Below are 14,339 nucleotides of genomic sequence, written 5' to 3'. Positions count from 1 at the left end.
GGTGAGCATGGTTGAGCATAATATTGGTAATCTGCCCTGTCATTGGTGATTTTGTATGACTTCGTACACCTGGAGTGGTTTGTAGGCTTCATATCTCATTCTTCTACAACCCCAAGATGTCCATGTCAATGGGTGACATGCCTGCGGGCTCAATGTCCATGGGCGATGGCGTTCCAAGTCTGTTCACCTTACAGAAGATGTACTGGGCTGTTGTGGGAAGTGTAATCGGGGCAGCAACTCTTGTTAACGTGCTGGATCGCGTTATTGCTAGCCATCGGTATGGTTAATCTTCAGGGACATCCACTGATCTTAACTAACAAGAATCAGCTTGCGAGATTCTTCACTCACCCCCGCCAAACCAAAATCACTCTTCTTCAATCTCTACGCCACCATCACAGCAACAGCCCGCGAAGTCAGTTATGCAACTCCACAACCGCTTCAACTCAGAGGATTGACCATCCATTTCCCGCCACTTGGCCCCGTCCTCATCATGCTAGCCAACCTAATAGTAGTCATGGTCCTTTGTTTCTACAAGCTAAACACATTGGATCCATGGGCATGGGAGAACATTGGCTACCGGACTGGTTTCATCGCGATTTGCCAGCTGCCACTGATCTTCTTGCTGGCAGGCAGACAGAACATTATTGGGTTCTTGGCAGGAATGAGCTACGTCAGTCTGAACTGGTACCATCGCTGGGTCGCGCGAACACTGTGGTTGACTACCACCATCCATATGGGATTCTGGTTCCGCGATTGGGGTCGTTGGAATTATATCACCTACCAGCTTTATAATGATCCATTGACGAAGCGTGGATTTGCCGCTTGGGTTATCCTGACCTTTATTGTGATCACTTCCTTCGCTCCAATTCGTCGGCTCAGTTATGAGTTCTTTGTTATCCAGCATCTAGTCACCTTTCTTGGCTTTATTGTTGCTGTGTGGATGCATGCGCCTGATGAAGTCAAGACATGGGTATGGATCCCGATTGGGTTGGTGGTCTTCGATAGGGTTGCGCGCTACACCTGGGGTGCATATGCAAACTTGGCCATTTTCCACCGAAAGAATACATCCAATGCTCTCTGGGCACACTCAGCTACGTTTACTCCGCTACCTGGAAATGTCACTTGCGTCACTATCGAAAACCCCGGTATCAGGTGGGAACCCGGTCAGCATGTCTTCCTCACTTGTCACTCTGTCGTCCCATTACAATGTCACCCATTCACTATCGCATCGATCCCGGAAGATAATAAGATGAAATTCTTTATCCGAGCTGAGAATGGCGGAACAAGACGTTTCTTTCGATACGCGTCAAACAGCGATAGTCTATTAGGGAATGGACAAGTGATGTCTGGTAAGACAGTTTTTATCGAAGGGCCATATGGAAGCATCAGGCCCTTGCGTCAGTTCGACAGTGTTATACTGCTGGCAGGTGGCATGGGTGCGACATTCACGATACCTCTTCTGCGGGACGTTGTCTCAGCATGGAAGATGGATAGCAACGACAGCACGCAGATACCCGCTCGGATCGCTCGCTTGACAGCTACCAAGCGGTTGCGTTTTGTCTGGGTAATCAAATCACGTTCTCAACTGACTTACTTCGACTCCGAACTGCAGTCTCTGCTGACAGACGTGAATGAATGTCGAGGCACACGTTCAAATTTCGAGAAGGAGATTGAAGTTAGCATTTATGTCACATGCGATGAGAAGCTAGATCCGCCTTTCTCTGTCTCACTGCCATTGCAGACACAGTCTCCTCCTGAACTGGAGACATTTACACAAGACGAGATCAAGAACATCTCCGAGAAAGACAATATCTCGATTCATTCTGTCTCTTCCAAGTCAACATCGACTCCGGGCCCCGTGGCAACAGGCAGAGGGTGTCTCCCTGGTGGAGGCTGTTGCTGCACTACCCAAATCGAAGACGAGGAAATTAGCACCACTTGCGCCTGTACTTGCTCTGGCCCAGCGCCTGTTCAGTCCGACAAGGCTGCCCCGGATGCAAAGTCCCATCGGTCTGAAGACCCCACAAGGAAAACAATAATTTCTCCCAATATTGTCTCTGGTCGTCCAACACCACGAACTATTATCCGCAAGGTCCTAGAGAAAGCCGAAGGAGAAAGTGCCGTTGTTGTGTGCGGACCTCGCGGCCTAGCAGACGATGTCCGCCGTAGCGTGGTTTCTCTAAGCGATGAACGAGCTGTGCACAAGGGAACTGGCGCGCAGGGGATCTACTTGCATGTTGAGAACTTTGGTTTATGAACGGAGGAACTACAACCTAGAGTTTGTTTGTGTATTGTCTGGGTATGTTTGTCTCCATGCCTAATTGAGACTATAGCCTGGCGCTAATCAGTATACGCAGAGATGGATAAAGGCATCTGCTAAAGGTGAGAGTCTGTCTGATACTCGCCTCCAGCGAGCGAGGTACAATACCGCGCAACCCCCAAATCCGGCGCCCTCCCCAACAGCCTGTGTGCTTGACCACGTTGGATACATCATTTGACTGTACGGGGACAGTTAATGAAGGAGTAAGAAGCTGTGCTGCGAAGCTAGAGTCCGAGGTATTAAGCCATGTTCAAAGTCCTTCTCAAAATGTAGAGTTGGATGGACATAGGGATGCCATCACTCTCCGTTAGGTGCCAGACGCCAGATCATAGAAAATTTAGTATCCTCCATGGTATTTCTCAACCTAGTACTCCGTAGCATATGCTCAAAAGAGAAGACCAAAGTGTAGTTGACTCATTCCAACCTTGGAAGGTTCGGACCATAGCCCGAGACGACCCGAGCCAGCACATGACATCATCCAGGAACTGCCGCCCAAGCTAACTCCAACTCTTCCAACTTCTTCCATTCCACCTGTCTCTATCACCACAACACCTTCAATTACGAATATCTAAACCGCCAAGATGTTCCGCTTCGTAAGTTCACCTATCCCATCTCCCAACCCCACCAATTCATCCTCTCCCAGCTCCCAAGCAACCATCTAACATATAAACAGAGCAAAACCCTCGACCCAATCACTCTCTTCCACTCCCCCTCCATCCAAGCATCCACTAGAACCCTCAACATCCTGAAGCAAGCCTCCTCGACTGCTAGCGAAACCGCCACAGAAGACCAGGCTAGCGACCACTCCACCCACGCAAAGCAACAGCGCGGCGAATTCGAGCTGGAGGTTACCACTTCGCCCCCGACAACAGACCAGCTTCGCAGTATCCTCGACTACATCTCGCCCGTCAGCGGTGTCGGTGGCCCGGGTGATAAGGTGACTTATGGTGTTGCGGAGCTGGTGAAGGGCGCCCGCGATGCGGAGGACGCGTTGAAGAAGTTCAAGGAGGATAATGAGAAGTTCGTGAGGCCAATTGTATGTTCCCCCTTTTCCCTACCTTACTTCCATTGCCGTGTGGGAGATTGTTTGGATTAGGATTAGTTTTACTAATTATCTAATCTACAGACCGTTGACTGGGTCAATGGCCGCGCTGTCATTGGAGACAACGAGTCCGAGATCCTGCGCATGGTGCGCCAACTTCCTGCAAACTAAAAAGGTCGATGATTTATTGCGAGAGGATGTATGCGCTACGTATAATCTACTCGGCATTTAATCACGAACGAACTCAAACTCATATTTCATATTCTATACAATGAAACCATATTACTAGCAGAAGACAGGAACTGCGCCATTTTTGGTCTATGGCTGTATCATACAAGAATCAATTTCACAACTCCACCCGCATAATAAAACTAGAACGAGTCAAGAAACCGTATCGCGCTGCAAGGTGCAAGTTGAAAATGAAGTTGAGGTTAAAACAGAAAGAAGAAAAAAGACGAAAAAAGATGACCCATTAAACTCAATACTGGGACATCTGGCACAAGGAAACCAAGATCCAGCTCGGAGTCCCGCAACGCGCCAGCGGAACCTAAGAAGAAAAAAAGGTTGACTGAATATGGTTGAAATGTGGATTTGGTCAGGAACCTAGAACATCGTCCCGAATGTGCCGTCTGTCGCGATAGGCTTCCGTGGCGAGCTGCTGCGGCCGTTGCTGTCGGCGGTGGGTTTGCGGTGACTAGGGTGGTCAGTAAGAGAACTATCGTACGAAGAAAAGCCATTCAGCTTAGATTCGAGCCGAACATACCGGAAAGTAAACCCGACGAACAAGCCCTTGCCCATCTTATCATCGCGATCGGCCATATCCTCCAGCGCGCGCTGCTTATCATGGACCTCCTTGTACTTAGCCATATCTGCCTCGTTGCTGAAATCATCGAAGTACCCAGCATCAGTCTCGGAATCAAGTTCAGGCACGAACGGAGCCCGTTGATCACGCAGACTCTCGAAGTCGACCTCGGCGAAATAGTCATGTGAATGGATTTCTTTGATATTCTTGAACCGCTGCTCCTTCCCAGCAACCAGCTTCGTGATGAGATCCCACGTCCGCCGTGACAAGAAGTAGTTCGGGTCTTCGTAGACGGGCTTCCGCAACACCTTTTGCCAGCGCTTCAGGTTCTGCCATGTCTCTTCGACTGTCGCGCCTGCAAAGGGCGGGTAACCTGCCAATGCCTCGAACAGCATACATCCCAAGCTCCAGTAGTCCACAGTGAAATCGTATTGGTCGCCCTTGAGAACTTCCGGCGCCATGTAATCCGGCGATCCGACAATCGACTTGGCGTAGTTAACTTCCCGCTGGCGCAAAGACTGGTATCCTTGTCGTCGTTCGGCCATTGTACGTTGTTCCATGGGGCGACCGAAGGGAACGGGAGTGTTCCCGACTTCCTCAAGCTTAACGCGCATTGACTCGATCTTGCCCGGGCTCAGCATACCAGCCGCCAGACCGAAATCAGTCAGCTTGACATGGCCCGTGGAATCGATCAGGAAATTCTCGGGCTTCAAATCACGGTGAATATACCCCAGCACATGGAGCGCGTCAATGCAGCTGAACATTTCGGCAATGTAGAAGCGGGCGTGACGATTATGGAGAACACCGGTATTATTCAGTAGTGTGCGGAAGTCTCCACCAGGAACATACTCCATGGCCAAGTAGATCTGGGTATCATCCTGGAAGGCATAGAGCAGCTTGACTAGCCACTCGCTCTTGGCGGCAGTGAGGATGTCGCGCTCGGTTAGGATATGCCGAATCTCATCCAGTTTGAACAGCAACTTTTTGCTCATGACTTTCAACGCGCACACTTCACGCGTATCCTTCTTTTGTGCCAGATACACTTGTCCATATCCACCCTGACCAACCTGAGTCAGAATCTGGAAGTCGCCCTGGCGGAGGCGTGTGCGACGCTTTCTGAGGTGTGCGCGCTCGCGACCGAGATATTTTAGGAGGGCTGGTTCGTGCTCTTCGTCAGGGGTAGCAGGGGGGTCGGGGTAGGCGGCTTTGAATTGTGAGTGGCGGGTTTGGCGATTGTGAACGTAGCTGAGGAGATCGAAGTAATGGTCAAGGAAGTCTGTCGAGCATAAGTCAGTCAATTTATCTTAGATGGTTGGTCCGGGCAGCGACTTACAGAGTTGGGTCACATTGACGAGGCGCTTCACTTTGGGTTGGGCGAGCTTCTCCATTTCCTCGGGGGTCAGGCCGCGCATCTGGACCTGGCGTCTGGTCGTCTCATCGCGTGGTTGGTATGGCTCTTGACGTGAAAGTGCAGCAGCAGTTGGGGTTGATCCCAGGTCCTTCGTTAGGCGTGTTGGGTTGGGGGGTGTGTTCTCCTTGTTGGCCCTACGCGTTGGGCTCGAAGGGGTTTGGTGGATAACGCTCTCGTTGAAGTCTTCGCCACTCTTGCCTGCGGAGAACATTGGATGATTGTAATGGTTGTATGTCGATTTGGAGGGAGAAGTGGGAGTCAACTTCATCGCCTTGTCGAAGACATTGGGTAGATCGAGTGCGCCCGGAGGCAATCTTGACTTGCTGGGGCTACCCTGGGGGGTCTGTGGGGGACTGGTAAAGCCATCGGCAGGAGTAGAGGGGCGATCGAATTGACCACGAGTATGTAGCAGTGGTGGTGGATTAGGGAGTCGTAGACCAAGATGGTCCTCTGAAATAATAGCCATGGTGTTGATGGAGGAGCGATAGAGGGGTTGGTTGTGACCCCTGTGATAAGGCCGGAACTAATTGGCACTAGCCCAAGAACAAAGGCAAAGTGACTGAATATGTTTTTCTCTTGTACAGAGAGAGGGGAGAAAAAAAAAAAAAGGAAAAGAAACTGCCTTTGTCTCAGGAGATATTGAAGGTTTATGTTTATTATTTCAAAGTCGATCCCTCTCCACCAAGATCGAACGGATCTTGATTCTTTCAATTCGACAATCCACACTCCATCCCGATATCCCCTCCCTTCCTCACAGAGTTGCTGTAGCAACTCTCCCCACGTCATACACACTGGTTTACACACACTTTAAAACCCAGCAGAGTGGGTGAGTTTATCGAGGCGAGCTGAACATCATCCCCACTTCCAATCGCTAATTGTGCTTTGACTTTTCCTTTCAAGTGGGATCAACTCTGGATGGAGTCGAACATGAAACCGCCACTGGTGGATGTGTTCGGGGACTCTGTTTTTGACTTTTGCATAACCCATGAGACTAATGTCGTACATCCAAGTTCGTGTTCGGGGAATAAGCAATAATTATCCGGTCAATACTGTATGTACGTACTCCGTATAAGTAATCCATAGTAAGGGTTCTGCAATCACATGTGGAATTCTTGAGGTTATCGCAAGGGATATAAGCAAACTACCAATTCGGGAATAGCTTGCTTAACACAACTGGGTTGTTCCATGGATTGGAGGCACGGGGACCCCGATAATTGGCAATTTCAACCATGGATCCAAGAAATTTAATATGAAAACAATTTAATTTCGGTGTATTTATCTTATTATTCTATTATTCACGCAGCACCCTGCTTCCGTTGGCCAGTCTACATTTCGTTAGTCTCACCCTTGAATAGAATTTCGGAATTCAGCCCTGGATACGGAATACCCACATAGAACGCCAGCCCATAATCATCCGTTGTAAAGGTGATTGTAGCCCCCTTGGGAAAATAAAACACATCGCCCGGAGTCGCCGTGACCTTCTGGCCCGTCTCATCGGCAATCTCAAACTTACCCTCGACGATAATCTTCATTTCGTCGTAGGTGTAGGTGTAGACGAGGGGTGTGCCCTTCTCCAGTCGGTAAAAGCCGCATGACATGGGCTTGTCCGGGTTCTCGTTCTCACTGTATTATATTAGCAAAATTGCCTACCTAGGTACCTAACACACTATGTATCAGCCCTACCTTGACTGCACATCCCCCAAAAAGGCGTTCTCATTTGCGATAAGCGGCGGCTTGAAGGTAGATTGCGCCTTGGCGTGGTACGTGAAGGGAAGTGCCATGGTTGGTGGAAGCAGTGTATCTATGAGGGCCAATGTAATGTGGAAATAAATCGATATTCTACTTGGTTCTCGGGGGCTACCTCTGCTTTATACTGACGTTGCCGCAGTTCTACCATTGTATGAAATGAGGGGATACCCTTCAACAAGAAAGACTTTCTCAAACTTAGGGCAACTAAATCCAGACAAAAAGCGAGAGTCGGATCTGATGTCCTGACTAGGCAGTCCGACAGAGAACTGGTTGCGAGAAGTTATGGAGAGAATGAGGGGCTTAAGGGTGATGAGGGGAAACTTGAATCTTGAGATAAAGACCTGAAATGGTCGCGTGGGGAGACTGTTATCAATGGAGAGAAAACTACCGACAACTTTTGACGGCATTGCTCCGATCTCATAGACTATGAGCCCACTTCGCGTGATAAGATTGCATAGTTGAGTACTTGGTACATGGATATGCAGATGATACTGAGGCGGGAGGATTCCTTTACTTGATGCGGTTAGCCCTTCCCCATCACATCAACCCCGGAACTACAATCACTGGCTTTTGGTGCTTGGCATAATATGTTCCTAATAAAAAAGATGCTACGGACAAAACCCCCAAGATGTTCGAACTTCAAGATACGGGAAATAATAATTGGTCGATTGTGCAGGGCAGTGGTATACTATAGTAATGCCAAAAGGTAAAAGTAATTCAAGCCCAAATGCCCAACCCATCTACACACGACAATTTCTCTAACTATAACCCTAGCTCTGATGCTAGTTCGGCCCCGGTCCTCACAGATTTATACTGATGGTTTATGGGGTGTCCCCGTCAATATCAACTTGGACGACAAGGGCGAGAGAATGGGTTGTATCTACGGCTCACAATCTACCAGATATGGATCTAGTAGAAGCCCGTGTCCGTCATTTTATTTTCAGTTCTAGGCCCAACAGTAGTGAGCTCACTGGCGGGAAGATCAAAATGACCATCGCGTATAGTAAGCCACGCAATCTGTTACCTTGATATCGGATATCCATGCTGATCTTGTTTCATTAGTGAAGCATAACATTGAACAGCATGTCCGAGGTATCGGCCGGCCGTTTTGATATAACCGGTTTCATCTGTGTTGCACGGTTCCTGGAGAAAGTACCGGACTCCAAGGAATAATTGATTTTGATCGTACCCAGACGGCGGTAATTAAGACATTCCATTCTCCAACGTATCGGAAAACCTGAGAGATATTATGCGAGGCATGCTTTCTCGGCGATGTAGGTAGCATAAATTGTAGCAGAGTTTGAATAGGTGACCCCGTACAAGCCCCATTTCCAGTCATTCGAAAACTGGCAATCATTCGATAATAACAGAGTCTGGGTAGAAACTGTTTATTGCCTAGGTAAGGTCAGGCTGTTTGTCTCATTAATGGAATTACACGGCTCACATTGAAGATATTGTCACCTCTATTCACTGTACAGATTTCTTTCCCAACCTTTTGGGTATCTTTCCCTCAGGGTTTTATAAGAATATAAAATCCGAGAATTGACAATGCTAAATGAAAAATAATAAGAATAGTCTCGAGAGATGCTTGGGAATGTTTATTTGCTTGGGAGCCCAGAGTGGAGCATCGTTTGTACATTGATGTAACTACCTAATGCATACTGGCAACTCGCTGTAGCCAAATGACATATACCGACACTTGGCCCCGTAGGAATAGAATGCAAGCCGGCTCTGGTGGAAGAGGAAAGTCTCGATGTGGTTCTCATCCTCTGTCTCAGGTACATTACTCGGACGGAAAATAAATCTACGTTGCTTGGCAGGAGGCTTGACCTTTTCCTTATGTGCAAACCGAAATTGGTAAAAGTCAAAAGCCCAATTGCCCCATGACTTGTGCAATTAAGCTGTCCCGAGTCTAGGTCTAGAGCTACGAATTTGACTAATATCGGTATCGGTGGAGTGGCGGATGCGGCTATATCTCCGACGATGCCGACGATCCTATGGATAAATACTTAGGTCCATCTCCAACAAGTTGAATCTGGCTCCATATCTTTCAACACAATTGGTATTCCACATTTTGCAATTTCGAAGCCACTTCGCCGATAACCCAGCACTCTCTTCTCATTTTCAAACCAAGATGCCGTTGACAATCCACCACCTTGGCCGCTCACAATCAGAGCGCATCGTCTGGCTCGCAGAAGAACTTGGCATCAAGTATGACTTTGTCTTCCACAAGCGTGACCCTATCCTGGCTCCGCAGTCAATCAAAGAACTGCATCCTTCCGGCACCGCACCGGTGATAGAAGATGACAACTCCCCCTTTACGAAAAACAAGGTCGTTCTCGCTGAATCAGGCGCTATCATTGACTACATTATTGCCGCCTACGGGGAGGGCCGTTTCGCTCGCACACCGAAGGACGGTGAGGAATACATCCAATTCCTGGAGTGGTACCATTGGGCAAATGCCTCCTTGCAGCCAGCCTTGTTCCGTGTGCTGATGAACAGGCGCTTGAGCAACGATCCAGAGGCAGCTCACGTCAAGTTGGGTAATGCCAAACTAGAGGGTGCGCTCTCAATGATTGAGGCAAGACTCGGTGAAACCGGATCCTACTTGGTTGGGAATGACGTCACCGCAGCGGATATCATGGCGATCTGTACTCTCACCACCATGAGAGGGTTCTGCCCCATTGAATTTGATGAGCAAAAGCATAAGAACATTCTGGCGTATCTGAAACGTGTTGGTGACCGGCCTGCCTATCAAAAGGCTATGAAGGTTTGTGAGGGAGAAGATTTCGTGCCTATTCTTGGTGCAAAGGCTGAGCAGTTTGTATTCCCTTATTGAGGTGGGCCCGGATATTATGCACTGATTGTAAATCATCCTGTACATAAATAATGTGAACTTCTAGAACTACCAACTTACAAATCAGCCATAAACAAGTAGGGTGGGGTGGGCCTCCCATGAAGTAATTCTCGCATACAGCTTGGGAATCTTCAAAGCTGAATAATGTTTCACACAAGATAGTCTCTAGGTCAACTTTCTTCTCAGATCAGAATTTGTAAAGGTTCTGCTGGTCGATATTAGTGCCAACGGTAATTCCCCGAAAGCAGCATTGGCACGCCAAAGACACACTTGGGTAGATTGTCCTGATATGACATTGTTTATCAGGACTGTAATATATCGTATCAAGGAATGGATCAATACCGAACCAACACAAGAATATGACTGAGGACGTAGTTCCTTTGCGCGTAAGGGAGGACAGACTCATTAGGTATCATCTGAGACTGCTGCTGCTGTGGGAATCAGAGAATCGTCTCTCCGAAAACATAGGCTCCTGGCATGTTTACATTTTCGCAGTAGGGACAATGTAGGATAAGGCCTTGCTGAGTAACGCCTACGAAGGCAGATGTGGCTTACTGCTTGCGTTGGATGATTAGGGTTGGTAGGTGCCGAGCTAGGTATTCCGGGCACAGCGACGCACTCAACACTGACACGGGTAGTAAAGATAATGTGCAAGTTGCGTCGGACGTTGGTTAAGCTGGTTATGTTTCCGCATTACTGGAAATTCAATTTGGGTGGTCGTGGGGTTGCTGTGGGTGGTTGCTTGAGGGCTTCTGGAATAGGGGTATCGCGCATTGGAAAGTTGAATGAAAGCGTTGGAGCCAAGTAAACCACGACCATGGTGGACATATTAGTTCCTAGATCAACCATAGTTTGTAGTCAGAGAGTATGTCACAGTTGCAGAAAAAGAAATCTCAATCGAAAAAAAGTCACATCGTTGTCATCGCTCATCAACGAGAGAACAACAGATCCCATCCCTAGACGCCGCGCTGATTTGAGGCAACACCAGGTCAGGGCTGCAAAATACAATTTCAACCAATTTCAACCACAACAAAAAGCAAATGAGAGCCACAACAATGGGAACATAAAAACAAAACTCAGGGAAGGAACAAGAACTCGGGCTGCCTGCTTGGTTAGCCGTCATGTTAGTACAGCAGGCTGGGACGCCAAGAACTTTGAATTCTTTTCAGTCGACTCCCAAACTTGCAACCAAGTTTTTGGCTATTTCTGTCAAGCTAACCAAGGAAAACTATGGATTGAAGAGTTAGCACTTGGATGAAATAGTCTGACAGCTGTCGAACTCACCTTCCCATCCCCACTCAGCCATGACATTCACCCAGTGTAATCTGCCACGCACAGTTCTTTCAAATTCAATATTTTCAAGCGACGCGAGTGCGGAACCCCGTCGCGCAAACCTCGATGTAGACTGCCCTGGTCTTCCTCCTGTTGGGCCCTTGTGGGAACCATTGAGACTGTATTTGCGGAAATCGGTGGGTAATGATGAGCTCATTTTCTCCCTGTCTCCAGATGAAAAACTCTCGCCACTACGCGAACTAGTCATTTCACGCTCTCTCCTCGCATTCATTGCGTCGCGGCGCTTCCAGACTTCCTTCAACACCTCCAGACAGCGGTCTACACCACCTAGCATCAAGCGGGACTGAATTGTGGTCCATCGATCCAAGACCCATTTTCGGTCATCGTCAGTGTCAACCTCAGATCCAGCTGCTAGAAGAGGGAACATCTGTATGATAGTAGTCCTGGAGGTATAGGGAACAGTGGCAAGCAAGATTAGGACCCTCTTTGCTAATTCATCAGCCGGCTCAGAGGGTATCTCTGGAACGGCCTGATGCAGGTACAGCAATGTAGCACAGCGATAGGCATGTGCAACTTGAATGCTATGCTGAACTTCGGAATTGGGGTCATCTGGTGGCTCAAACCATTGCGGTGGCTCCCATTCCTCGACAAGAGCTTTGAGTTCCATAGCTTGGGCCACAACCGATACCGTGTTTGACGAGCTCTTCCGCACTTGCTGGATCAACTTCGCCACTCGACTCATAAGAGGATATAGAGTAGTTGCACAGCCCATCAACGGATCAATATCATGGACTGTGTCACTCGGAAGCTCGAAGATTGAGGAATCCCAGTTCTGAGGACCGCACTCATCCAAAGAAGTTAGTCGCGCAATCACGTCCATATATGACCATGTGTTATAGAGGAACCGGATGCGATCCAGCTCCTCATCGCTAACAACCCCTTGCATCCCAGCTGCGATCACCTGGCACATTAATGTTTTTGCGCCTCGCAAATGTTGAATGCATGTGCTAGTGTGTTGGTCCCAGGTATCGGCGAATGCCAAAGCCAGACTAGTTGCCAGGGCAGCATCAGCTCTCATATTCTGAATCTGTCCAACTAGACCAGATATACTCTGGCGCATGTGCTTTGCTCCTTGGACCCGAAGATGGGGGCTTTGCTTGCCCGAGTGGAAAGCCGTCAGAGCAAAGATGGCATGGCGAAGTGCAGGCGTGTCTTTTGCTAACGGCCAAATGAGTGTTCGCCACGGATTCTCTAATGCACCATCTTTGATAGATAAAATTCCACATGTGAGCTTATCAAACCGCAACACGAGCATTTCTGGACTTTCCGGTGGTAGAGATGGGTTGTCTAACATTCTTGGAGGGCCGAGGGTGAAAGAATCTGTGTCTGGCAAGGTGAAGTTCCAAGGTCCCAGTCCTGGATCCGACTTCCGAATAATCTCCTCAATATCATCATTTTCATCCTCCAATAGCTGAGAGAAGCTCAACTTCGATGCATCTGGATCTGGCTGCGCCGCACCAAAAGCGATATGTCCAGCAGGATCAGTGTTGACATCAGGAACCAGTGAGTTTGCGAGCGACAGAGAATCTTGAAACGGCTCCAAAAAGGATAGGAAATTGAAAGGGGGAGAGTCAGCGGACAATGACACGTTAATTTCAAGGGGAGGCGCGGTGCACTCGGCCATAGAAACATCCTCTCGCGTGACAGGCAGATCTTCAAGGGAACGTGCTTCAGTAGATATAAAGCTATTGATACTAATGGGCGAGCTGTGCGAAGGAGTGTCTGGAGGCGAACGAGAGCCATCAAACTTATGGGACTGTATGCGAATCGGTGATGCTGATTGTTCAGTCGTTGGAGGAGTAGGAAAGGTCTGGCCAGTATTGCCGATAGGCGGAGCTTTATGAGACGAAGAGTTTGCTAAAGAAGATTTATGAGTATATCATATCTAGCCTAACCCGCACAGCACTCGTGACTTACCTTTCTTGGCTTTGGTCACTGTAGGCCGCCCAGAAGCCAAGTTGATCTCTTCGAATGGTCGCCATTTGAAGTCTTTCTTGTATCCTCCACATTGGACCTTTCGTCTTTCGCACTGGTGACATGATGGCTTGACTTCGTCGCACTTCAACCGCTTTGCTTTGCAGGTGATGCAACCTATAAAAGTAGAAACTCAAGGTCAATGTTGTGGACAATATGATGAAGTGACCGTTTGCATTATTTCTGCTTCACTGGTTCTTGCTTCACCGATATAAATATGTAGCTTCACATTATTTCAACTTACCATTCCGACTTTTTGTCTGCTTTGGCTTTTGTGTCACAAGGTTTCCCCGCGCTGATGCCGGGTTGTCGGGCGGATCTAAAATCGATGGGATTTTGATGCTTTCCATACCAAGTCGATGTTGAAACCCATTCACACGGAAGAAAACGAGATATACAGAAAGACGGGGATAAAAACAGGGAGATAAGAGGCGATGACAGCGAATGGTAAATGTAAAGATAGGGAATCCTACGGAGAGGAGATGATAAGCCCATGCGGGGGTGCCGATCTTGGAGAATGTGCTGTGTTTTCCATTGCAATCTCAACCAGGTCGGGCGTCGGCCATATCTGATTTAATTTTACAATCTGCCGAAGTAAAGAAGATTGTGTGTAATTCTAACCACAGCCCTAGAGTAGCTCCTAGTGGACATATGTGGGTATCAATGATTGTAAACAATAACAACACCGTGCGGGGATGATTTCTCCAACGGCACTACTAGTACATTAGGACTACGGACACAACCAGCTACGATGAAAATATCATTTACAAGAAAACAAAAACGAAGGGAACGATCTTTGATTAAAAAAAAAGAAGACAAACAGCGGCTGAT

The 14,339-nt window shown here is 48.2% G+C and overlaps 7 protein-coding genes across 7 annotated transcripts; 4 read left to right on the top strand and 3 right to left on the bottom strand.

The window, feature by feature from the left end:
* Nucleotides 1-116: 116 nt before the first annotated feature.
* On the top strand, nt 117-2,257 carry N7537_004368 (ferric reductase family protein; the record flags this gene model as incomplete). Its single annotated transcript, XM_056895425.1, has 2 exons — nt 117-277; nt 328-2,257. 2 exons carry the CDS (start codon nt 117-119, stop codon nt 2,255-2,257), a joined length of 2,091 nt encoding a protein of 696 aa, XP_056755173.1.
* A 412-nt stretch (nt 2,258-2,669) lies between these two features.
* Nucleotides 2,670-2,892, top strand: N7537_004367 (uncharacterized protein; the record flags this gene model as incomplete). Its single annotated transcript, XM_056895424.1, has 2 exons — nt 2,670-2,725; nt 2,766-2,892. The coding sequence occupies 2 exons, from the start codon at nt 2,670-2,672 to the stop codon at nt 2,890-2,892; spliced, it is 183 nt and encodes a 60-aa protein (XP_056755172.1).
* Nucleotides 2,893-3,533, top strand: N7537_004366 (uncharacterized protein; the record flags this gene model as incomplete). The annotated part of the gene is made up of 3 exons (XM_056895423.1): nt 2,893-2,913; nt 2,994-3,356; nt 3,447-3,533. Exons 1-3 carry the CDS (start codon nt 2,902-2,904, stop codon nt 3,531-3,533), a joined length of 462 nt encoding a protein of 153 aa, XP_056755171.1. The 5' UTR covers nt 2,893-2,901.
* A 432-nt stretch (nt 3,534-3,965) lies between these two features.
* N7537_004365 (putative serine/threonine protein kinase) lies at nt 3,966-6,041 on the bottom strand (the record flags this gene model as incomplete). The annotated part of the gene is made up of 3 exons (XM_056895422.1): nt 3,966-4,056; nt 4,126-5,440; nt 5,498-6,041. 3 exons carry the CDS (start codon nt 6,039-6,041, stop codon nt 3,966-3,968), a joined length of 1,950 nt encoding a protein of 649 aa, XP_056755170.1.
* An 829-nt stretch (nt 6,042-6,870) lies between these two features.
* N7537_004364 (cupin domain-containing protein) lies at nt 6,871-7,356 on the bottom strand (the record flags this gene model as incomplete). Its single annotated transcript, XM_056895421.1, has 3 exons — nt 6,871-6,900; nt 6,967-7,198; nt 7,259-7,356. 3 exons carry the CDS (start codon nt 7,354-7,356, stop codon nt 6,871-6,873), a joined length of 360 nt encoding a protein of 119 aa, XP_056755169.1.
* A 2,102-nt stretch (nt 7,357-9,458) lies between these two features.
* On the top strand, nt 9,459-10,163 carry N7537_004363 (glutathione S-transferase family protein; the record flags this gene model as incomplete). Its single annotated transcript, XM_056895420.1, has 1 exon — nt 9,459-10,163. The coding sequence occupies one exon, from the start codon at nt 9,459-9,461 to the stop codon at nt 10,161-10,163; it is 705 nt and encodes a 234-aa protein (XP_056755168.1).
* Nucleotides 10,164-11,395: 1,232 nt separating this feature from the next.
* On the bottom strand, nt 11,396-13,858 carry N7537_004362 (Zn(II)2Cys6 transcription factor; the record flags this gene model as incomplete). The annotated part of the gene is made up of 4 exons (XM_056895419.1): nt 11,396-11,409; nt 11,466-13,391; nt 13,452-13,625; nt 13,753-13,858. The coding sequence occupies 4 exons, from the start codon at nt 13,856-13,858 to the stop codon at nt 11,396-11,398; spliced, it is 2,220 nt and encodes a 739-aa protein (XP_056755167.1).
* Nucleotides 13,859-14,339: the final 481 nt, after the last annotated feature.

Source organism: Penicillium hordei (assembly GCF_028827395.1).
Source record: "Penicillium hordei strain IBT 12815 chromosome Unknown utg000002l_segment0_segment0, whole genome shotgun sequence".
NCBI lineage: Eukaryota > Fungi > Ascomycota > Eurotiomycetes > Eurotiales > Aspergillaceae > Penicillium > Penicillium hordei.
The sequence above is the reverse complement of the archived record's forward strand: the minus strand, read 5'-3'. Positions and strand labels throughout refer to the sequence as shown.